Genomic DNA, 25,457 nt, shown 5'->3' on the forward strand with positions numbered 1-25,457 from the left:
GTCTGACTGCCGCGGTATATCAAGACAGGGGCCAAATCATGTAGGCTCTTGTAGAAAATTATTGGAATATTTAAACAGGAGAGTGGCATAATCTGATAATGCACAGTATATTCCAGATTTTGTGGTTCAATATGGCAGACTGAACATGTACACCTATATTCCCTGCCTCACAATCTACTAAAATGACAGAAGAATAAAAATAATAAAAAATAAATGTTAATGAGATTTTAATAACATTTGAAAGCTAGAAAAAGGATGGATGAGTAGTAACTAACTTGGCTAAGAGAAGTCAACAAAAACAAATCGGTTTATACACTGGAATTCTGGAAATGTTCAGAAATTAAAGACCAGATACTTCTGAAAAAGATACTAAAACTGGGCCTGAAAAGAGGAACACTTTGCTGAAAAGTCTGAATAAAGAGCAGTTAGCCCTCTACCTCCAGATTTCCTCCATTACCAGGTTGCCAAGTGATGGATCTTCCTTCCAAGACAGAAGGCTATACGTTTGGTTTCATGAAGAAAACGAACCAGAAAGGCTATTAGGTCAGAAATGCACATCTAAGAGTGGGGGAGAGGGTGTGTCAAGGTGTTGGACTGTAAGTGGGGAACAGTGAAAGCTAAGTACTGAATTATGAGGCCATTCCCTCCTCCCCCCCCACATCCATTCTCATGTCTGATGTGCTTTCTAGTCAGGAGATTAGAAAAATTCTTCTCCGGGGAAAGTCATTGGTCTGAGAGAAAAGACCTACAGATAAGGGCTTTTAGAAAGTCCTCCAATGAAACAGCCAAGATCCCATGTTATTACTCTGTAGGGAAGCCAACAATTGGCAAGTAAACAATCAGCTGATACACAAGTTTACAGTTTTCTTCAGTGTCTCACTCTTAAATATGAACGGATACTCAAGGATCACCAGGCATTGGAGTAGGCTGTGGCAGGAAAGATGAAAACCAAAATGATCAAAAAGGAAAAACACTTTGAAGAATCAGAGACAATGAATAAAGGAGAAAAAAAATACTTCAAGGAAACTGCAATTAATATCTTCAGAGAGACAAAAAAAAAAGATATTTGATTCCTGAATCAAAAATAGGAAATAGCTCTTGGGATTAAAAATACAATAGCAGAATTAAAAAATACAATAGCAGAATCTATCTATCTATCTATCTATCTATCTATCTATCTATCTATCTATCCATCCATCCATCCATCCATCCATCCATCCATCCATCTAAATCCAGAGCTGGAAGATAACCCAAGACATTTCTCAGAAAAGAAAACAAAAAGAACAAGAGATAGAAAACAAGATCTTCCTCAGGGCAGGAAGCATGTGTTATTTATCTTCTATATTCTAGATGATAGTCTCTTTTCAATGCTGTTTGTTGAAATCCAGGGTGGATTACAAAGCTTATGTGTGTTATAACAATTTAGAATTCTTTATTGGGAATTATTTATTTCATGTATTAGTGACTACCTTTTGTTAAAAATCCACAGATGTTATAGAATCCAAATTTTAAGTAAATGGCAAATTGAAAAGCTTGAAACAAATGAGCAGGACATACAGGAAGAGTTTAATGCAGCTGAAGAAGGAAAGAGCCTTTCTCTGTAAAGCTCCACGAGGTTGGAATTTTTCCGTTGTGCACACTATAGCAGCTCTAATATCTAAAACAGTGCCTAGCACAGATTAGGCCCTCCATCAATGCTATCTTGTAGGATGAATGACTGAATAAATAAACTAAATCAAAGAAAAAGTGAATGAATGAGAGCTCGCCCAGAGGACTACGGCGTTAGGACACACTGCTGCCACCGCGACCGCGCCCGATTAAAATCCCGAAGTCAGCGCGGGGGCCGGCTCCTCTTTCTGTGGGTGGAGCTGGGGCACTCGCTTCTCTCCGCCCCTCCGCCGGTCTGTGCAGCCGCCGCCACCTCTGCGGTCGCCGCATGCAAGGGCTTCTGGGAGCCGAGCCTCGGGGTCTCGGGGAAGGGGCGCAGGTAGCCGCCATCTTGAGTTGCGAACCTTGTTGCTACGCTCAACGCTAGGGGCGGAGTGGCGACCCCACTGTTACCTGCAGCGGACGCCGCAACCGGGAACCGGGAAGTTAAGACACCGGGTATTGCCACATTAATGGGTAAGTGGAGTGACACAGGCCAGTTTGGGTGAACCTCGGGTTTTGACCCTTTGGGAGTTACTGATTCCAGGGGCCACTGTCTTTACTTACCCATTTCCTTGCGAAGGCTTGAGGACCAGGCCATGCTGCCAGGTTTTTTTTTTTTTTGCTCAGGTTCCTCTGAGGGAGACCGCGGTGGCGGGGGCGTGGCAGCCGGACCTATTCCTTGCTGATGCGAAGGTGCAGGGAATACAGATTCTCGCAGCCAGCCAGACCGGCCCTGGGAAGGAGCCTTAAACGGCCGAGCTCCTCCTCCTGCCGTTCTGCTTCTCCGTGCCTTGGTAGCTCTTGTTCTCGGTACAGGGTCTTGTCAAACGTTGCCATTCACTCCTGGGACTCAGCGTCTATGTGAGTCCGGCAGCGTATTAGAAGTTCCGTAGTGTCCAGAATACGGCAGCGGTGGCCCTGGGGGGTGGGGGTGGGGGGCTACTTGTCCCACCAACGCGGTCCGCCCGCTGCCCTCCACCTGAATGCAGGTGCCTCGGAGGGCTCAGTATCGACGCCGGCAAGGGTGGGTTAGATGCTTCTCTCTAATAGCCTGTCAGCTCCCTTCCAAGATGAAAATTTAATGAGTGTGTCCTCGGTAATGCATAAGACATGAAGGATTTGAAAGCTATGAAACGGGATAGTGATACTTCAAAAGAGTACATCAGCATTTACTCTTAGGCTGTCAAAACATTTTTTAGAAACAAACCTCTGACTTAATGTCTCTTAATTACAGCACTCAGTGATTCATATGCTGTAAGAGAGCGACTTTCTTGGTAAACAAGAAACAGCTCTGTCCTTTCTGTCTTTTAAGTACTGCTTGTTTGGTTGTAGCGGCTCTAGTCAGCACACTTAACGTTTTTCTACCGATGTTATAATTTTACTAATATGAAATTCCGTTAGTGGGTACTAGAAAAAGTTCAAATTCCTGTTACTTTCCCAGCCTCAAAACAATTCTTCAAAGAGCTGAGTGAAAAAGAAGCTTATGACTGAAAAAAAAAATCCCTCTGTTGGGGATTCAAAGTATCTGAATAGCATTTCTTATATTTAAAATAACTGGTATGAGATAGCAACCTTTGAAATACAGTCTTTAAAGTTATTTTCGAGAAAAGGGAACAGTCCTGTTGGGTCGGGCACTTTTAGAGATGATTTTTCTTGGACTTTATATCCCCTTTAAAGCAACTGCAGTGAGGATGCAAGTGTTAAATTAGAAGTTAGTAATACATCAGAAAAAGGAACAAATGATATATAAGTTATTGGGGGTAGATTTTATTCGGTTAACATATTTATATTAAAGGTTTTAATGTGGTCACCTAGATTAATGGTTTTAGAAGAAGTGTCCAGTGTGTAGGTTGTGGAGGCACAAGGTAATTGAATCAGATATGGGGAGAAAATATTAGAACTTGTTTCTTTACCTTTTAAAACTATTCGTTTCTAAAAATTTTCTATTAATTTTATGTGTGTATTTATTTATTTTTATTATGTTCATTTAGCCAGCATATAGTAGTTTTTGATGTAGTGTTCAACGATTCATTAGTTGCATATTAATGAGACAGAATTTTTATATATGAAATACTTAGGGAATATTGCTGAACATTGTTATTATTAATAAAGTTGGACTGAGCTTTTTCTAATGATAAGTATTTGTAGGTCCACACAGTATTGTTGAAATCAATTCATTAAATACTTTAAGGAAGGATTTTGGTCGATCATAAATATACTTTAATTGCTAGAATGTACAGGTGTTCGGTTCAAAGGCACAAAGTACTTTTTAAATCATTCTGAAGTGTTCAGCCTATTCTACTTTTAGCTTCACCACTATTGAAATTTTTCTCCCTAATCTTTACCAGTGACCTAATAATCAGATCTTATGCCCCATGTGGTACTTGGCTTATTGTAGGCACTTAAATTTATTTGCTGGATGAAACAATAAATGAATAAATTGAGTGGCTTGTTTTTAGTGCTACTGCAAATGAAATACTCCTTTGTCTTTTGAATTCCTTTCTCTTTCATGACTCTTACTGTCCTCTGATTCTCTGACCTATTTCTTTTTGGTTTCCTTTGCTCTTTCCTTTTCCCACTCAAAGGTAAACAAACATTCTCAGGATTTCTCCCTTGGCTATCTTTCTTTTATAGCTCTGCATGATCTTGAATGATCTATTAGGACTCTTCCTGAGTTTTGACCCATACTTTTTTTTTTTTTAAGATTTTATTTATTTTATTTGACAGAGAGAGCAAGCACCAGCAGGGGGAGTGGCAGGCAGAGGGAGAGGGAGAAGCAGGGCAGGGAGTCTGCTGTGGGGCTCCATCCCAGGGCCCTGGGATCATGACCCAAGCCAAAGGCAGATGCTTAACCTACTGAGCCACCCAGGTGCCCCTTGACCCATACTTTTAACCATCTATAGGTCTTAATCTCCTGTATGTGCCCTAAGTATTATATAAATATAACACGTTTAAAATGAAAGTTACTATACATCTATTAGAATGGCTACAATTACCAACAAAATCTGACAATACTAAGTGTAGACAGAGCATAGAGCAACAGGTAGTCTTATACATTGCTGACGGAATACTTTGCAGTTTGGCAGTTCTTTATAAAATGTGAAGCATACAGTTGCCATATTATCCATCAGTCCTACTTCTAAATATTAACCCGAGACAAATGAAAACTTATATTTACACAAAAACCTGTATGTGAATATTATAACAGATTTATTCATAACTGCACTAAACTGGAAACAACCTAAATGTCCTTCAACTAATGAATGGATAAACTGTGGAATATCTATGCAATAGATTACTACTCACTACTCAACAATAAGAAGGAATAAATTATCAATATATGCCAACAGTATGGGTCTCACAAATACACTATGCTAAATAAAAGAAGCCAATTTAAGACTATATACTGTTATTATTCCATTTATGTGAAATTCAGGAAAAGTTAGAACTGTGAAGATAGAGAATCAATCAGTGGTTACCAGGTATTAAGGGTGGGAGAGGGGTTAATAGGAGCAGCATGACCAGGTTTTTTAGCGGGCATGGAGCTGTTCTGTATCTTGATTGTGGTAGTTTTATGCCTGTGCATTTGTCATATTCATAGAACTTTATAACGAAAGAGTGATTTTTTTTTTCTGTATATAAATTTAAAAATGCGGACGCCTGGATGGCTAAGTCGGTTAAGTGTCTGCCTTCTGCTCAGCTCATGATCCCAGGGTCCTGGGATAAAGTCCCGCATCCGGCTCATTGCTCAGCAGGGGGCCCTCCTCTCCCTCTGCCTGCCTTGCGCTCTCTCTTTTCCTCTCTCTCTCTGACAAATAAATAAAATCTTTAAAAAAAATTAAGCAATTCACTGTTTTCATCTCAAAAACAAGCAATTAAACAAAACCATCTCTCTGATACTCCATCTTTATTCCCTGTCTTGGCTTATTTTGTTGCCTAACCGAAATAGATCAAGCTAAAAACCGTGGAGTCGTCCTAAACTACTTTTTTTTTCTTCACCACATATTCCTTACCTTTATTTGGTCTCTAATTCTTATTCAATCAATTTCTGCAATGTTTCTGAAATCAACCAGTCTTCTACTTTTCCAGTGTAGCTGCTAATTTAATTTAGTTCAGGTCTTCATCATCAAAGTTTGAAACAATCTTCTCTTTAATTTTTTTAATTGTTATTAGGATCAAGTCCAAATTTCTCAGCCTGATTGCAGGAACCATATGTGTTGTTAGTTACCTTTCTAGCTTTATCTCCTGCCCTTTCTCCCACAAATCTTCTTGTTTAGGCACACTTAATCTCTTACTGTTTTGTGTTTATTCCAGTCTTCTGCAGGAGCTCTTTGCCTTTGCATATATTCCCTCTGCTTGAAATGCTTATTCCTTCCCGATTTTTCCTTTTCACCCTCTTCCCTGACAAATTTTTGCTCTTTTAAGATAACTGTCAGAGCTCCCTAAGACACAGTTAGTTACTGTGTCTTCTGTGCCCTCACAGGATTTAATGCATATGTTTTAGTGTACTTTACTACTTAGAGTATAATTTGCCAGTTCATTAGTCTATCTTCAACATCAGAGATGGCAGATAAATGCCAGCCTTTCCTTTTCTTGTTTACTTCGTAAGTGTTAATTGATCACAACATTCTCTCTGGTTTCTAAAAGTAAAATTATATTATTTTAAATGTAAAATGTTATGTAAAATATTATAAATGTACTTGTAAGAATGTGTTTATATAAATGTTAACTTTTCAAATACATTTATAATAAAACTACTTAAAAATAAAGTATACAAGGATTTCACTATTTTAAAAGAAGTAATTATAGCCTCATTTGCAAATTAGTATTGCAGTCATGACTGAAGTCATGACCCATGCAGCCTTACTTATGAAGACAGAACCTTAAATAAGTGAAGGAAGCCAGACCCCCAAAACTATTTGAGGGATGCTTATTGAAGCCTAATACCAAATTCCATTGAAAATAAGATACTTCATTCTGGCTATCTTTTAATCTTGCCAGGAGCTGTAATTTAGAAGTTTTTTACCCAGCTATTTCATGATTGATTATATCCTGGCTGACAGTGATTTTAAGATGCATCCCACTTCAGAAAGGTTAAAACACCAGGCATTGGGGAGTGCATCTTAAAATCAGTGAAGTTAGGGTAATGACTTTATCTGTGTTTAGACCAAAATCTATTATTTGTTTGATAGTTTAGTCCAAAAATGTTTAGTCACTTTGCTCTAATTTTGATATGGGAATGAGGGAATGTATTCTTTGTACATAATTTTCAGAATTGATTTTGTTGGTCTATTTAAGCAGTAAGCATGATCTTAGTTCTCCTAATAAACATCTCATGTTGTTTTGAGAATTATCAGTATCTGTTTTCTTCTCTCCTAACCTTAAGATGCCATGGCTAGTCCAGGGAAAGATAACTATAGAATGAAAAGTTACAAGAATAAAGCCCTAAATCCCCAAGAGATGCGTAGACGAAGAGAAGAAGAAGGAATACAGCTTCGAAAACAAAAAAGGGAAGAACAGGTAGGTGTTTTAAAATATTTTAATCTGTTTAACACAGAAACATCATTATATAGATTTTAGAAGTTACATTATTACTGCTTATTTTTAGATGACTTAAAATGAAAAAGTGTTTTTAGGAAATTGAATATAAATAAATCTATTCTTTAATTTATTAGACTCCAGGAATAATTTATGAATCAGAATCCTGTTCTATTTTTAATCACTGAGAGGAACAGCTTTTCTGTTTTATTGATAAACCTTTTATGTTAATTATATTTTATCCCTGTTTTAAGAATTTTTTACTCTTGAACCTATTTAGATCACTTCCATTTGTCATTGTAAAATTTCCTCCCCCCAAAAAACATCATATTCATTTGTTGCTTTGTGGTTTTCATAGGTCTTGCTCCTAAGTTAATTACAGTCCTCTTCCTATGCTACTCATATTATTCCTTCTATAGTCTCATCAGCCAGCTAGCTCTCTTAGCCTTCTCCATTTTGAACTTTGTATATGTGACATAAGGAATAGAAAAATCGTTTAAAAGAGTGCATCTCAACATTTTTCATTCCAAGACATGCTCAAATTTAGAAGTATTTATAATTAAGAGGGTATAGTCCTCACAGCATGAATTAAAAACTAAGGTGTAGAAAGGACTAGCAATGATAAAAGTAGAGAAAGGCCTGTTTTAGAAAAATGATTTGTCATCTCCCTATCTATAGTATCTAGCACAGTCCCTACTTTATTATAGTAGGGACTCAAAAAAAAAAAAATCTGTTGAATGAATGATTAGAAAGAACTGTATACAGGTTGAAGAACAGTATTTCTTTAGCTATCAAAAAGAATATACCAGATTTTTTTTCTTTTCTATTTTGGTATAGGAAATGTATCCATAAATCTCCCTCAGTGACCTCACTATGCTTCATTCTTTTTTTTTTTTTTTTTTTTTCTGTTTTTATTCATTGCTGAAATAAAAAGGATAGGGCCATATTTCCTCAGAGTTGTTCTCTATTCCTTATTAATCTGATATGAGTTTGTTAATATACTACAGTATTTCTCCCATGTAACTAATTTGCTTTTTAATGAAGATTTTCTTGGAAAAATTCTTAGACATCTCATATACCAGTGTGAGCATATGTGCTTTTCCAAATGCTATAAAACATAAATGTGTACTCACCTATGGGACCGGCCATGGGTAAAAGACCTGAGATTAAGAATGACCCAAAGCAATCTGCAGGTAAGAGCTAACCAAGCCAGGAGAATTTAACTTCTCAAAGATAATTTAGGTCTTCATGGAATAGTGATTGAGAAATACTAAATATTTAGAATTTTAAATGATCAGTTTGTTTTGTTCACTTAAATGAAAAATATAATTCTATGGGAATTTAGTGTTTTATGGAAAGCCCAGTGGATAAAGTGATTTCTCTTTATTACAGTTGTTCAAACGCAGAAATGTCTCTTTGCCCAGAAATGATGAATCTATGCTAGAAAGTCCTATCCAGGATCCGGATATCAGTTCCACTGTACCCATTCCAGAGGTAGATATTACAAAAGTGTATTTCAAATTATACTTCAACGATGTTTCAGAGATAGAGGGTATAGCAACAATTGTTCATGTAAAATATTTAAATGATGAATTATATTTTCTATGTTTTAGGAGGAAGTTATCACCACAGATATGGTTCAGATGATTTTTTCTAACAATGCTGATCAACAGCTAACAGCAACACAGAAATTTAGAAAGCTGCTTTCTAAAGGCAAGAATTATTTTCAATATGCTTATTTGATATTAAAAGATTCTGTAATAGAGTTTTATTTATTAGGTATTTTTTATTTTAAGACACTTTCATTGTCAGTAAGTCAGTAGGTCTTAATTTTTCTTTAAAATATACTTGTAAGTAAGATCTATTTTTTATAAAGTTTATTTATTTATTTAAAGTAGGCTCCATGTCCAATGTGGGGCTTGAACTCACAACCCTGAGATCAAGAGTCACATGCTCTACTGACTGAGCCAGCCAGGGAACCCTAAAGGAAGTCTTTTTTATCCTTTTTGTTACATAAATAGGGAACACTAACAGAGAAGTTCCTGGAGAACCGCAAGAGCATACTTTTTGTTGAAGCCAAGGGAGAAGGAAGAGTTGTTGATACTTAGATTGCCAGTAACTGAAATATCTTGGTTTTAATTTTGAATATCTTTGTTTTAAAATTTCCTAAAGATTTTATGATCCTCAAAAGCCCTCTGCATTTCATGAAAATTTGTGAAGAATCCTACAGTCCAGTAGCATTTCTGTGAATAATGAATGGTACACTGACAGCATAGAATATCGTTTGGTTGAGAACCATTAGATAATGGTTGATAGGGAAGGAGACATCCCTGGAAAGTGGGGTATGCTTATATAGGATTAGGGGGTCAGTTGCTGTTTTGAGTATTAGACTGAAATACTCCATGTTGTCAAGATGACCTTCTAAATAGCCTTCAACTTACAATATTTAAATATTTGTGTAGGAAATATTTACTAATTTTTCTTACTATGATTAACGAAAAAGAATTTGCTTTCCAGTAAACATTGCAATTATGAGAACATTTATTTACTTCAGTTAAATGCACCTAAGGCTTTTAAATTTGGTCAGTGAAACCTAGGAAAGGGTTATTTCGTGCATCTTGTTAATTGACAGAGGGACCAGGTTATTGTCTGTGTCTGTAATAACAATTCTTCTTTAATTTTTAGAACCTAATCCACCAATTGATCAGGTTATACAGAAACCAGGAGTTGTACAGAGATTTGTGAAATTTCTTGAAAGAAATGAAAATTGTACTTTACAGGTGCGTTCTAAAGTTTTCTTTCTTAATCTGTTTCCAGAAATAACATATAATTAAATTTTCTAGTGAACTTCTACAATACTAAATACATTGTAAGCATTCAGGAAGTACTTGGCAATTAAAGGAAAAGGTAGTACCGCCTGTCCTGCTTTAGTCATGTTTGCGATGCTAGTTTTTTCTAGGGACTATTATTTCATTAAAACAATTTTGGGAAAACCATATAAAATTATTTGTAATGTTAATAAAAATTTTGTAGTTGTCAACTTTTAATAACTTTTTCGTTTAGAAAACCTCAAATTAGGGGCGCCTGGGTGACGCAGTCGTTAAGCGTCTGCCTTCGGCTCAGGGCATGATCCTGGTGTTCTGGGATCGAACCCCACATCAGGCTCCTCTGCTGGGAGCCTGCTTCTTCCTCTTCCACTCCCTCTGCTTGTGTTCCCTCTCTCGCTGTCTGTCTCTCTCTGTCAAATAAATAAAATCTTTAAAAAAAAAAAAACAAAAACCTCAAGTTAAAATGTTAATGGGTACATTTTTTTTTGGGCTCTTAGTTAATTAGGGTTGTAACTTTTTAGTATAAACTCTTTTACCTTTTAAAACATTTTTATCTGATTGATTAGCTCTTTTTTTTTTTTAAATAATGAAATCAGTAAAATCTACTAAAAATGTGACCAAAGTTAGGTTTGTCGAAATGAGCATTGCTTCTCAGTTATACTGCAGTGACTGTTGTAAGATGTCTTCCAAATAATTGGCTGCTAATAGTAAATTACTGCAGTTTGTAAATATTTTACTGTTTTTTTAAGAAAGATTGCTTTTCCTGATTTCATTGCCATATATATTCTTAAGTAGGAATACAGTGTGAAGTTACATCTATCAGGAATTACACAAGACCTACACCTAGTTTATCAGCGCTATTGTCAGTAATGAAAGATTGTTACTGGTATTTGGGTAATAGTTGTTGAAATTACAACTTAGAATAGTGTTGCAGTTAATTGAATAATTTGGGAAAGCTCCTCACATTTTAGATAATAAGCAAAGGAATGTGTTGCATACATGAATATTACCTATCATAATTTTTATGCTGAAAAATTTTGAGAGTGTTTACAATAAGGATGTCAGGAAAAAGCCACTTTGTGTTATATATAATAATACTGTCCATTAGTTTTCAAAGTCCTTAGGTGTTAGCTCTGTAAGGACTAGAGGTCATGACTTCTGGTCCATTTGCTTTATATTTAAGCCTCAAGTTCAGACTAAAACCCAAGCCTCCTAATATTTAGTTTATTATTTGGCTTCTTAATTCTAAATGAATGAAAGAGGAAATTAGTAAATATGAATAAATAAAATTGAGTGTTAGTTTAAGCCATACATTGTGTATAAGACATTATATTACAAAATTAAAATATTGTCCCCCTCTGCAGAAATTCTTCACTCTGTGGGGAAGACAAACGTAAACAGATCTGTGATGCCATAGCATGCTTAGTGCTGTAACAGAACTATAAACAAAGTGCTTCAGGAGCACAGACAGTGTAATAACTCATCTGTGTAGGGGAAGTTGAAGAAGACTTCACAAATGTAGTATTATGTGGCTAGTTGTGAGGATGAACCTGAAGAAAGGAAAATTAATATCAGTTGTGAGAACAGCATGTGCAAAAAGCATAGAGTATTCAAGAAGAATACTGGGGACTTCGGCATTTATTAATCACTGCAGTTAAAACTTATTGAAATTCAACAGTGTGGTCTTGGGATAACTATAGCGTTGCCGTATTACCCCACGTTCATATGAAATATGCTAGTTCAGATTTGGTCTGTCAAAGAGGTCTCCAACTGGGGGCCTACAGGCCATATTGGCCTACAAACAAGTTTTGTTTGTCCTGCATATGTTTTAAAAATGTGAGTTAGATATTGGCCTTTAAAATATTGGAGAAGTTCATATGAAAATCTAGATTTTTGGCTTCTGTTGACAAATCAGAGGAGTTGGCATTACTGCCACACAGTAAAGATCTGGTGGGGCTGAATAGGAGTTGTGCCCCCTGCTTTTTAGAAAGTTACTTCTTTTTTTTCCTTTCTTTTTAGAAAAATCATAGTCATGCTCTCTAGTTTGCTGCAGTTCCCCACTTAGTCATCTCACTCATTTTATTGTTAATTATCTGTTTTGTCAGCTTGTGAATTCACCACTCTTCTCTAATGCTTTCTCCTGGGGATACCTAGTAGAATTTTATGGCGTAATCTTTTAATTCTCCTTTAGTTTGTTTCTTTATAATTGGTTAGTACTATGGTCTTTTTCTTTTTTTTCAACATAAATTCCTCCCTTAAAAACTTAGTCTTACACATAATAGTAACTGCTTTTCGTGCCTTTCAGTAATGCTTTTGGATGTGTTTTTATTTTATTAATCATAGTGATATGTACCTTTCATGTGAAAAGTTGTCTGTACCAAATATTTTTAAAGTCATAGTCACTCCTTAGTTTGCCTGTGGATTCGTAGATCATTTTCAGTAATTTGCTAGTTATCGTTTGGGAGCCATGGGTTGAATTTTCTGTTTCTTCTGTTACAAAACCATCATATTTAAATATATGTAAATTTAAGTAAAATTGTATGAGTGACTTTTCAGAGGTTCTGTTGCTTATAGGAATACAAGTCCTCCCTGTGGCTCTGCTAATAGTGAACTCTTTGACTTTGAGCAAATCATCTAAGTCTCTGGACTTCTAATTTTCTTAATTTCTTAAATGAGGAGGCTGAAACTAGATGATTCATCCCCAAGGAAACAAAAGTACCTTTTAGGATTCTAAGTTCCATTAATGTACTATTGCTCTATTAAGTAGTGTCTCATTTATTTTTAAACTGCTTGCTTTAGGACACCTGGCTCTCTAAATAGTAAGCATTAGTAGTTCTGTGAAATATAATTTCAGCGGTGTTCATTTATTGTTCATGATTTTGAAAAGTTTCATTATATGCTTCTCAGTTTTTATTTTTCCAAATTGAGTCCTTTTTTTAAAACAGGGTTTTTATTTATGAAATATGATTAATCTTATTAATCATAAATCAGTCTTTCAGGGTTGTACAGCTAACTCTTTACTCCTGCTATTCTTCCCTTTCTTTCTAACATTTCTTTGATACTTTCATTTATTCTACCTTTGTTTTTCCTTAGTTTGAAGCTGCATGGGCATTAACTAATATAGCATCTGGAACTTTTCTGCATACCAAGGTAGTGATTGAAACTGGGGCTGTTCCAATTTTTATCAAACTTCTTAATTCAGAGCATGAAGATGTGCAAGAGCAGGTATGTTTCTAATTCGAATGGTTATATTTACTAGATTTTGATGTTCTCTTGAGAGTTGCATATGCATTACATTTATTGAAATATTAATTTCTCTTCAGTGTCAGGTTAGAAGGAAGCCAGAATGAACTGTCTCAGGCATAATCCTGGGTTCTCTGTAAGTGTGATCTCAGGTATCAGAAATTACTACTCCTACTTTTAAAGAGCGTACTGAGACTCAGAAAAGTTAGTGATTTACCCAAAGTCACAGTGAATGGCTGAACCAAGTTTTAAACCTGGCCTGGTCTGACTCCTTATTCTTTGCATGTACATATATTATTTTGTTGTTTCTTTTTAAAATATCACATTATTTTTAGTGGAACTGTTTATAATAGACATTATAAATTCTCACAGTTGTTGTAAGAGGGAAAATTTAATCACTTATACTTTGTACCAATGAAAGAAAATAAAATGTTTTGGTATTTTTGTTTTGAACTATTCTTATGGCAAATTGATCTGTTGATCTACCATTCTATTCATCTGTTTAGTTATATATATATATATATATACACATGTGTGTATATATATATACACACACACACACATGTTTTTTTTCCCCCCACTTAATTAATATTGGGAGCCTTTTCTAATGGCATTAATTATTCTTCCAAGAAAATTTTACAGATTACTCATTATCTAGTCAGGTATGAATGATAATTTGTTATCTTTTCCTCTGTTATTATCTATTAGAGTTATTTCTAGCTTATTAATATTACGATGAACATGATTATCAATCTCTGTGTGTCTTGATTATTTCATTAGGGAAAATGACTTAACCCTGGTAAAAGAAAAATTTTTCAAGTTTTTATTATGTATTTCAATGTTGACCTCCAAAGAAGTTATATATACTAATTTCCCCACCAACAGAATATTAGACTTCACAGGGTGAAAAATGTCAATACTTCATAAGATTTTTCTTAAGGTGGCTCTGTGGCTTAGTTGGTTAAGGCACCTGTCTTGTAAAAGATTTTTCTTAAGAAATAGAAAATAAACTTAGGCCTAGAGTAGATGTTAAAAATATTAACTCATGTTTTAAATGTTAAAATTTTCCCAATTGAAAAAGTAACTTATGTCTACTTTTGCACTTATTTGAAAAATTTGAAGTGAGAATATAATGAAATGATAATTTGCATTTGCATTATTTGTTATTTAATTGAAATTTAATAAGTGAATAATTTGATCTTTTATTTAAATTATTTAAAAAATTATAATGAACCTGGACTAATTCTAAATTTATTTTCAGAGATCAATCCAAGCTAATTCTTGTAGTAGCTTGACTTCACTTTTCTTTATTTTGTCTCTCCTTCCCTTCTTTTACAAATTAGTCCCTTCCCAGTGAGTGGATTCCTTGGCATAGGAGCAAACCTCTAGTATAGGTGATTGCAAAATTCACTAAATTATATTTTGTCTCTTCGTGTAGATTTGGAGTAGACAGACTGTCTCTTTGTTGAACAAAATAAACATTTCGCTAGTATGTAATGAAAAAATTTTAATACCCCATCCTTCAGTTGGTTAAAAATATTAGTAAATGGTACTTTTTAACTTTCTTTACTGTCCTGCTAGCATGTTTTAGCTTTTCTTTAATATCTTGGAAACTATTACTTTGTTCATTTTGTACTGAAATCTCATTCTTAAGAGAGAGCATCTTATTTAAGATATTGTAACAGTATTTTTTTCTCATTTTTCTAAGGCCGTTTGGGCACTTGGTAATATTGCTGGTGACAATGCAGAGTGCAGAGATTTTGTTTTGAATTGTGAAATACTTCCACCTCTTTTAGAGTAAGTACTTCATCACAATTAAATTAATACTAGTTTTAGAAAAGAAAACTATATTCTACACTATATTTCTACATGCACAGTTATGTTCTTCAGTGATGCTTATAAATTTGGTATTTTCAAGAGCAATAGCTTAAAAGTAAGTAAAGCAAACAAAAAAAATTTCCAATTTTCTCATTTCTGTCTTTTATATTTTCTTAAGCCATACTTAACAGTGTTTATTGTGTACTTGATGTTTACTGTGCTGAAATAATAATTCTACAAAATTAAGGATATGTAGTAGTTTTAGTACAATAAAAATTTAAGTTTTGCTAAAGAAGGGAATCTTTAGTACATGAACAGATGATGTATTTAGGATATCAGGTTTTTATATTTGATGTTGAAATATTCAGAAAACAAATATCATAAGAGATTTTTCTTTCGGAATTAGAATTAAATGAGTTATCTAGTAGTTTCTTTTTCAAATACCTTACACACTTCTTAAAAAAGCAATTACTCTATAATGTAAGGACCTTTACAGAAATTACATAAAATTATTAGAAATATAGATTCCTTTATTCATCTTGGTTATCATTCAGTAAGAGGATCTTTTTTTTAGGCTAGATGCCACTGGCAAGTGGGGAAAAAGAAAAAAAATGGAGGAGATGGTAAAAAGGAAAAATTTTATCATTCCTGTGGTATTAGCCATCCTCTCCAAGCTGAAGAATTGAAAGGAAGAATAAATTTTTAGTTACTAGTTTGCAAAAGATATTTTATTCTTTTAGAGAGAATAACTTTCCACGGACGGAGTGATTTCACAGCATTTCACTCAACTAACATTGAATATTTAACTATGTGCAGGCCACTGAACCGCTTGCTATAATGGCATTAACTTTGGGCTTATTCAAAGTTGATGTTCCAAAGTATGTGAGAATTTAGCTGAGGTATAACGGAAAATACTGATTTAGAGTTCAATATCAGAGTTATTTTGAAAATCTTACTATTTAAAGTATCTCTTGAGCTTTCAGTTTGAGATTTTTCTGGCCTGATTATATGGTTCATAGATTCACCGAGCACTGTTTCCTTTTACTTTCGCTTTTTGTCTCATTTTCTTATTTGTTAATATCGCAAGTTTGTCATGGTTTCTGAAATAGTAAGTAAGCATTTCTTAGTTCTAATTCCATTAAATGTTCTAAAGAGCTTTTAATCATGACCAAAGAAACCAAACTAAAAAATAAAGCTCTAATGGAGAAAAAGTACCTAGCTATGTAGTGCCAGTTATAAATATAATAAATTTCAGAAAATGAATAGGCTTAAACAGAAAGTTTGAAAGTTTCATTAAAAAATTGAGAAAAGTAGTAAAAAAGAAATTATGTCAACTTAGCTACCAGATGCTCTCACTTTAGTTGGGCAAAAGGAAGAGAGTTACTGGCTTTTATTAAGATTATGGATTACCTATTCACATTGAAATTCACATTTTAGTTATTAAGTAAATGCACAACTTCTATTAGTATATGGTTTTATCAGTTCAGTTTGAGTGAATTTTAGTTTGTTTCATTCTACTTCATTTGATTTGCAGTAAACGTAAGTCTCTCAGCAAATGTAAATCTTCCACTACTGTGGATTTCATATACTGACACATTTGTTATTTTAATTTAATTTGATTTTAATTTATATAATAACCTCATTAATACAGATAAAGAAGAGTAGTATACAACACAGCTTGGCCAACTATAGGCTTCAAGCGAAATCTGGCCTGCTTCCTGTTTTGTAAATTAAGTTTTATTGGAACACAATCACTCCCCTTTGCTCACTTAATGCTATGGTTGCTTTCATGCTACATCAGCAGAGTTGAATAGTTGCTGCCAAGAAACACCTGCAAAGCCTAAAATATTTACTGAAAAAGTTTCTCAACCCCTGATACAGAAAGTCAGTGTAATTATTCTATTTCTAAATGAGTTATGGTTTTAGGAGGCTTTAAAGACTATAGGAATACCTGTAGAGCAGATTTTTTTTGTATATGGTAAAATATACATAACATAAAATTTATCATTTTAATTATTTTAAAATGCACAGTTCATTGGCTTAAACAGTATTTTGTACCTATCACCACTGTCTAGTTCCAGAACTTTTAACACTCCAAACAGAAACCCCAATACCTATTAAGCTGTCATGTCCCATTTCCTCCTGGCCCCAGCTCTCGGAAACCACTAATTTGCTGTCTATGGATTTGCCTATTCTGGATATTTCATATAAATGGAATCATATGTTGTGTGACCTTTTGTATCTGGCTTCTTTCACTGAGCATATTGTTTTCAAGGTTCATCCATACTATAACATGTATCAGTACTTCATTATTTTTATGGCCTAATAACATTCTGTTGTATGGATGTACCACATTTTATTCACCCATTCATCAGTTGATGGTCATTTATTTTCCATCTGTTGATTACATAGTATTCCTCTGAACATTCATATACAAGATTTTGTTTGAACAGTAGTTTTTAATTCTTTTTAGGTATATACCAGTGAATAGAATTACTGAGTCATATGGTAACTCTATCTTTAACTTTTTGGGAACCACCAAACTATTTTCCATAGCAGCAGCACCATTTTACATTCCCACCAGCAATGTGTGAGAGTTTCACTTTTCCCGCATTCTCATCAGCACTTGTTAACATGTTATTCTGACTTAAGCCACCCTAGTAGGTGTGAGGTAGTATCTCATTTTGCTTTGATTTATATTGAACATCTTTTCACAGGTTTGTTGGCTATATCTATATCTTCTTTGGAGAAATGTCTGTTAAGTCTTTTGAATAATTTTTAATTCAGTTACTTGTCTTTTGTTGCTGTGTTGTAAGAATTCATATATTCTGAATACGTTCTTATCAGATTAATGATTTACACTTTTTTTTTTTTTGCATTTTCTGGGTTGTCTTCACTCTTGATATTGTCCATTGAGTCACAAAAGTTTTTAATTTTGATGACATCCAATTTATATATTTTTTTCCTTTTGTTGCTTATGCTTTTGGTATTGTATATGAGAAACCATTGCCAAATCTAAGGTCGTGAATATTTGCCCTTATGTTTTCGTCAAAGAGTCTTATAGTCTTAGCGCTTACATTTGCATCTTTGATGCATTTTGAGTTAATTTTTTTATATGATGCGAGGGCATTTGCTTATCACAGCATAATTTGTTGAAAAGAGTATTCTTTCCTTATTGAATGGTACCATATTGTTTTGATTACAGTAGCCTTGTGATAAATTTTGAAATCAGAATATGTGAGTCCTTCAGTTTTCTTTTTTTGGTCAAGATTGTTTTAGCTATTAGGGTGCCTGGGAAGCTCAGTCAGTTAAGTGTCCGACTCTTGATTTCAGCTCAGATCATGGTGTCATGGGTTTTGAGATTGAGCCTTGAGTCGGGCTGTGTGCTCAGTGGGAGTCTGCTTGAGATTCTTTCTCTCCCTCTCTCTCCCTTGCCTTCCCCTTCTGCCCCTCCCCCTGCTTGTGCATGCTGTCTCTCTTTCTCTCTCTCAAATAAATAAATCTTTTTAAAAAAAGATTGTTTTAGCTATTCAGGGCTCCTTGCAATTCCATATGAATTAGTTTTCAGTGTACAGAATTGGTTAAATTTATTCCTAAGTATTTTATTCTTTTTGATGCTATTTTAGATGAAATTTTTTTTGACTTGTTCATTGGTAATGTATAGACATACAGCTGGTTTTTGTGTTTTAATCTTGTAGCCTGCACCTTTGTTGAATTCATTTATTAGCACTAGTGAGGCTTTGTTATGGATTTTCTTGGATTTCTCTATCCAAGATCATGTCATCTGTGAATAGTAATAGTTTCAGTTATTGCTTTCTAATTTGGATGCCTTTATTCCTTTTCCTACCTAATTGCTCTGGCTAGAGCTTCTAGTACAGTGTTGCATAACAGGGCAAAAGCAGGTTTGTTCTGTTTCGGATCTTGAGTGAAAGCTTTCACTCTCACCATTGAGTATGTTGTTAGCTGTGAATTTTTCATAAATGTTCCTTATCATGTTGAGGTAGTTTGCTCCTATTCCTAGTTTGTTGAGTGTTTTTATTATGAAAGAGTGTTGGGTTCTGTTAAATGGTTTTTTTTGCATCAATTGACAGGATCACATGGTTTTTGGGGTTCTTTTTCCCTTCATTCTGTTAATGTGTATTATATTATTTATTATTTGTACATTGAATCATCTCTGCCTTCCTGGGATAAATTCCATTAGGTCATAGTATATAACCCTTTTAATATGTTGCTTGATTCAATTTCCTAGAATTCTGTTGAAGATTTTCGCCATGTGCATTGATTAGAAATACTGGTCTGTACTTGTGGTGTCTTTGGCTTTGGTATTGGGGTAATGCTGGCTCATAAAACAGGTTAGGAAATGTTCTCTTCTATCTCTTGGGAGAGGTTGAGAAGGATTCAGTTCTTCTCATGTTTCGTAGAATTTACCAGTGAAGCCATCTTGTGCTGGACTCTTCTTTATTGTGAGGTTTTTGATTATTGATCAATATCTTTAATCGTTGTAGGCCTATTCAGATTTTCTGTGTCTTTGTGAATCAGTTTGTTAGTTTATGTGTTTCTAGTTGTTCATTTCTTCTGGGTTATTCAATTTGTTGGCTTACTATTGCTCATAGTATTCTTTTATACTTATATTCTTATTTCTAGAAGATCAGTAGTAATAGCCCCATTTTAATTCTTTTTTTTTTTTAAGATTTTATTTATTTATTTATTTATTTATTTATTTGAGAGAGAGAGAACGTACGCGTGTACCTGTGCTTATTCCGGGGGTGGGGAGCGGGTAACAGAAGGAAAAGGACAAGCAGACTGAATGCAGAGCCCAATGTGGGGCTCAACCTCATTACCCTGCAATCATGACCCGAGCCAAAATCAAGAGTCAGATGCTCAACCGAGTCACCCAGGTGCCTGCCCCTCCCACTTCCATTCTTAATTTTGAGTCTTTTCTTTTGTCAGTCTAAGTAAAGGTGTTAATTTTGTTAATTTTTTTTCCCCAAAGAATCAACTTTTGGTTTAGTTCATTTTCTCTAGTGTTTTTCTATTCTTTGTTTCATTTACTCTTCTGCTCTTTATTATTTCCTTCCTTCTGCTAGCTTTTGGTTTAGAATGCTGGAAGTTTGAGCTAATGATTTGAGATCTTCTTTCCTTAATGTAGGTTTCTATAGCTATACATTTTTCTCTGAGCATTGCTTTCACTGTATCCTATTACGTTTAAATATGTTTGTTTTCATTTTCATTTATTTTAAGATATTTCCTAATTTCCTCATTTTTGGGGAGTGTTTTTTGTTTTTACCCATTGGTTAAGAAGTATGTTTTTTTAATTCCCACATATTTGTGAATGTTCCAGTTTTTCTTCTGTTAGTGATTTTTAGTTTCATGGTGGTCAGAGAAGATACTTTGTGTGATTTCAGTCTTTTAAAATATATCAGATTTGCTCTATGATCTAATACACAGTATATCCTGGAGAATGTTTAATGTGCACTTGAGAATATATATTCTCCTGTTACTGAGTTGAATGTTGTATAGGTGTCTTTTATATTTAGTTGGTTTATGGCATTGTTGAAGTCCTCTTTTTCTTCTTACTGATCTTCTATCTAGGTATTCTGTCCATTACTAAAAACAGTGTATTAAAGTTTCTAACTATGATTGTACAATTGTGTTTTTCTCCCTTCAGGTCTGTCAATTTTTGCTTTGTATTTTTGCTGTGTTGTTACATCTTCTAAGTTTATGAGTGTTAGAGCTTCATGATGGGTTGACTTTTTTTATCAATATATAATGTTCCTCTTTGTCTTTTTTTTTTTTTTTTAAAGATTTTATTTATTTATTCGACAGAGATAGAGACAGCCAGCGAGAGAGGGAACACAAGCAGGGGAGTGGGAGAGGAAGAAGCAGGCTCATAGCGGAAGAGCCTGATGTGGGGCTCGATCCCATAATGCTGGGATCACGCCCTGGGCCGAAGGCAGACGCTCAACCGCTGTGCCACCCAGGCGCCCCCCTCTTTGTCTTTTAAAATAATTTTTGACTTGAAGTCTATTTGTCTGATACTACTGTAACTACCCCTGGCTCTCTTTGGGTTATTATTTGCATGGAATGTCTTTTTCCATCCTTTCACTTTCAGCCTATTTGTCTTCATATCTAAAGTGAGTATCTTGTAGGGGAGCCTGGGTGGCTCCGTTGGTTAAGCATCTGACTACTGGTTTCAGCTCAGGTCATGATCTCATGGGTTGTGAGATTGAGCCCCATGTGGGGCTCCGTGCTCAGCGGGGAATCTGCTTGAGTTTCTTTCCCTTTCTCTCTACCCCTCCCCTGCTCTTGCACATGCTCTCTCCCTCTCTCTAAAATAAATAGATCTTTGGGGAAAAGTAAAGTGAGTATCTTGTAGAGTGCATTATGGATGGCTCATAGATTGTTGTTTGTTTATCTTGGGGTTTTTAAAAAATGTGTTCTGCCAGTCACTGCCTTTAATTCAAGAATTTGATCCATTTACATTCAGTAGAAATACTGACACGGAAGGACTTCTGCCATTTTGTTGGTTCCTGTATGTTTTATTTCCTTTTTGTTTCTTAATTCCTTATTGCCTTCTTTTGTGTTTGATTTTTTGGGGTAAGATATGGTATTGATTCCCTTCTCATTTCCTTTTCTGTATATTTTTTAGTTATTTTCATAATGATCAGTCCCGGGAGTACAGTTAACATCTTAAACTTGCAGTAACCTTGTTTGAATTAAAACCAATTTAGTTGCAATATTATGAAAAAACTCCACTCCTGTACATCTCTGTCCTATCCCTAGTTTAAGTTTTGGCAGAAATAACATTATACGTTGTATGCCAATTAAAATAGATCTATAATTATTGTTTTATGTATTTGTCTTTTAAGTCATATAGAAAAAAAGAAAAATTACAAATCAAAATTACCACCTTTTATATTTATCTGTATACTTATTTTTAGCAGTGGTGTTTGTTTTTTCTTCTGGTTTTGAGTTGTTGTTGATTGTCCTTTCACTTCAGCCTGAAGGACTCCTTTTAGTTGCTCTAGTAAAGCAGATTTACTGGTGATGAGTTTTTCCGCTTTTGTTTTTCTGGGAATCTTTTACTTTCTCATTGATATTTTGAAGGATAGTTTTGCAGGATATAGAATTCTTAAATGACAGCTCTTTCTTTTAGCAGTTTAAATATAATCTCATTGCCTTCTGTTCTCCATGGTTTTTGATGAGAATTTATCTGTTGATCTTAATGAAAGAGTTCCCAGTTATACAAAACAAAGGCAGGCCCCTTGCAGCAGTCCTTCAGGCAGCACCCACACAGATCAAACAGACAAACACAATTCCTTGGAAATACGTCTCTTTTGCTCCTTTTTGGACCCAGGAATTCACAGTGGAAATTCTAGCTTTCTTCTTCAAGACTGCTGCCAGACTTGGGAGGGAGTTAGTAAAGGGTAAATTATACTGCCTCAAATCTCTCTTACCACATTGTAGCCCTTTCTTAGTTAAAAGTTTTCTTGGTTACTATAACCTTTTTACTGTCTTCAAGATTTCGGATATAGTTGATCCTGACAAAGTTTCCAAGTTTTTTTGGTTTCTAGGAGGGAACAGGCTGCCAGAGTTACTGTCTCCACTGTTTTTGCTGAGGTCACTACAGAATAGGGATTTTTTAAAAATCTAGTTTCTCTATACTTGTAACAGGTTACAGATCAAAAATGCTGACAATCTGTTCAAAACAAACATCTCTTCTCAGTAGCTGATCTTCATTCAATCTGACCCTGTATTCCTTGCTTCCTGAAACATATTTTTTTCATGGTTTAAAAAAATGTAATCTAATACTCTTTTTAAAGTATATAGAAATAATTTTATTTATGCACCAAACCCAATATTTGGTATCTTTTCTTTTTTTTTACTAAGATAATTTGGCCTTAATTTGTAATGCTTAGGCTACTTTTGCTAAGACTTTATGCATTATCTTTTCTGCTCCTCTAAAGTCCCATTGGAAAGATTTCATATTCAAAATCGTATTATCTATTACTTTATATTGTGATTTAAAACAATAAATCTGTCAAGGTTTAAAAAAAATAAAGTATATAGAAGTAAATCAGCCAATTTTCCATGATACCCTTTATTTTGAACATGTTTTATGTCTTGTAAGGATCTGTTCAGATCATAGATTCAGAATTTTAAAAATAAAGCGGTGAGATAGATATATGATTTTTAAATTACCTTTTCCTACTTTACCACTTTGACTATAAAATATATTGAGAATTTTTATATTTTATAATATAAAATAGCTAAAAAAAAGAAATGAATGTAAAGTGACAATTTTCTTTTTTCTTTTCTTTCTTTTTCTTTTTTTNTTTTTTTTTTTTTTTTTTTTTTTTGGCAGGTTATTAACAAATTCAAACAGACTTACAACAACCAGAAATGCTGTATGGGCCCTCTCAAATTTATGTAGAGGCAAAAACCCTCCTCCAAACTTTAGTAAGGTATGACTAAAATATACAAATTAAGGAATCTATGTACATACACTTTTAAGTCTCCTTATAATAGACTTTTAGAGATTGAAGGAACTTTATGCTTTTTTTAGTAATCATTTTCTTTATTGACTAGATAACATTTGCACATATACAAAGTCTAGAGATATACAATAGAAAGGAAGCTTCTCTTCTACTTTTACTTTACCTCATGATTGCCTCTTGGCAACTAGTGTCACTTGATGTCTATGTATGTTAGTGTTGACTTTAGAAATCTTCTAGTTTAGTTCTTCTCATTTATTTCCTATAAGTGAAGTTGAAGCCCCCAAAAAGGTTAAGGTAATTCATCCAGGTCCACTATTAGTTATAAAATTGGAAAAGTAATTAGTCCCCAGTGGCTTGTGCTTTCCCAATGTATTTTTTATCTGTTTAGAATATCTTTTTCCCCATCTACTCATATTCTGCTAAAAGTATAGATTATTAATAAATTTCCAATCTAGTTCCATTTTCTTACCAATAAGATGTTAAAAAAATAGAATGTAGGTAAATTTCTGGGCTGCCATTATACTTCTTTTGAATTCAGTATCTATGAATGAAAGGGGAACATTGACTCTAGCCCTAAGAAGAGCTCAAAATCTGGTGAGAATTTAGTAATTAAGTTTCTGGGGCAAAAAATAATAAATTCCTAATTGAAAAATATGATGCATGAGCTGGTATGCCTTCTCATTTATACTATTACCATTGCAGTTTGAAAAATGCATGATTTTAAGCCACATTTCATCTGAACCACCAACATGACTTTAAAATCTCATTGGTAGCATCATCCATTGATCTTTTACCACACCCCATAGCATGTTATGGGTTCAGTCATAGTTCATAAAATTTTTCCATAACCACCCATGCCTATTCTATCCCATGTTTATTGACAAGTACATAATATGACTAAGAAGATAGTTTAAAGCATTGTAAAATATGCTAAAAATAAAAGGGGGAACAAAATTATTTCTTTTTTTTTTTTTTTTTTAAAGATTTGTGTTTATTTGAGAGAGAGAGAGAAGAGAGAAGGCACACATGCATGCGGGGGGAGGGGCAGAGGGAAAGAATCTCAAGCAGACTTCCTGCTGAGCATGGACCCCCCCCCAACCATGTGGGGCTTGATCTCATGACCCATGAAATCATGACCTGAGCCAAAATCAAGAGTCAGATGCTTAACTTAATGAGTCACCCAGGCACTCCCAAAATTATTATTATTTTTTTTTTTTAAAGATTTTATTTATTTATTTGACAGAGATAGAGACAGCCAGCGAGAGAGGGAACACAAGCAGGGGGAGTGGGAGAGGAAGAAGCAGGCTCATAGCAGAGGAGCCTGATGTGGGGCTCGATCCCGTAACGCCGGGATCACGCCCTGAGCCGAAGGCAGACGCTTAACCGCTGTGCCACCCAGGCGCCCCTGAAATAATGTTGTAACAATGGCCTTAGTTAGTTTAAAAGGTTTTTTTTTAATAATTTTCACTTTAATAGCAGAAGGATAAGGGATGAATATTTGAACTGGGTATAGTACAAGGAAAAGAATATTTATGTGGTACACAAGTACTCCTCTATGACCTTTTGTTTTTTTAAAGCATTATGTATAAAAACATCATTTGGCAATGATTATTCTAGAATTGAAAGGAAAGAAAATGTTCATATTTTGTTTGAGTAGATAATAAGGGTCAATTCAACTGATGTTGGTGAATCCTTCGCCAGTTATTTGTAGGTTTAGATTTGCATATGTAGAATTGGCTTGCTAATTATATATATATATATATATATAATATATATATTCATGGTTATTATATGGTTATTATATATTATATAATAATATATAATTATAATATATATAATATATATTATATATATTACATGGTTATTATATATATATATATAT

The 25,457-nt window shown here is 34.3% G+C and overlaps 1 protein-coding gene across 2 annotated transcripts in view; it reads left to right on the plus strand.

Annotated features, from left to right (window-relative positions):
• Positions 1 to 1,887: 1,887 nt before the first annotated feature.
• KPNA5 (karyopherin subunit alpha 5) overlaps positions 1,888 to 25,457 on the plus strand; it is a 46,256-nt gene continuing 22,686 nt past the window's right edge. The window contains exons 1-9 of one of the 2 annotated variants that reach the window (XM_034669031.1): positions 1,888 to 2,124; positions 2,278 to 2,444; positions 7,037 to 7,170; positions 8,581 to 8,682; positions 8,802 to 8,901; positions 9,874 to 9,968; positions 13,110 to 13,241; positions 14,968 to 15,056; positions 23,443 to 23,542. In XM_034669031.1, the coding sequence (XP_034524922.1) occupies positions 2,336 to 2,444; positions 7,037 to 7,170; positions 8,581 to 8,682; positions 8,802 to 8,901; positions 9,874 to 9,968; positions 13,110 to 13,241; positions 14,968 to 15,056; positions 23,443 to 23,542 (861 nt within the window). In that variant the 5' untranslated portion in view covers positions 1,888 to 2,124; positions 2,278 to 2,335. The remainder of the gene's footprint in view (positions 2,125 to 2,277; positions 2,445 to 7,036; positions 7,171 to 8,580; positions 8,683 to 8,801; positions 8,902 to 9,873; positions 9,969 to 13,109; positions 13,242 to 14,967; positions 15,057 to 23,442; positions 23,543 to 25,457) is intronic. The other variant, XM_019804724.2, reaches the window with a different exon arrangement.

This window comes from Ailuropoda melanoleuca, chromosome 10 (assembly GCF_002007445.2).
Source record: "Ailuropoda melanoleuca isolate Jingjing chromosome 10, ASM200744v2, whole genome shotgun sequence".
NCBI lineage: Eukaryota > Metazoa > Chordata > Mammalia > Carnivora > Ursidae > Ailuropoda > Ailuropoda melanoleuca.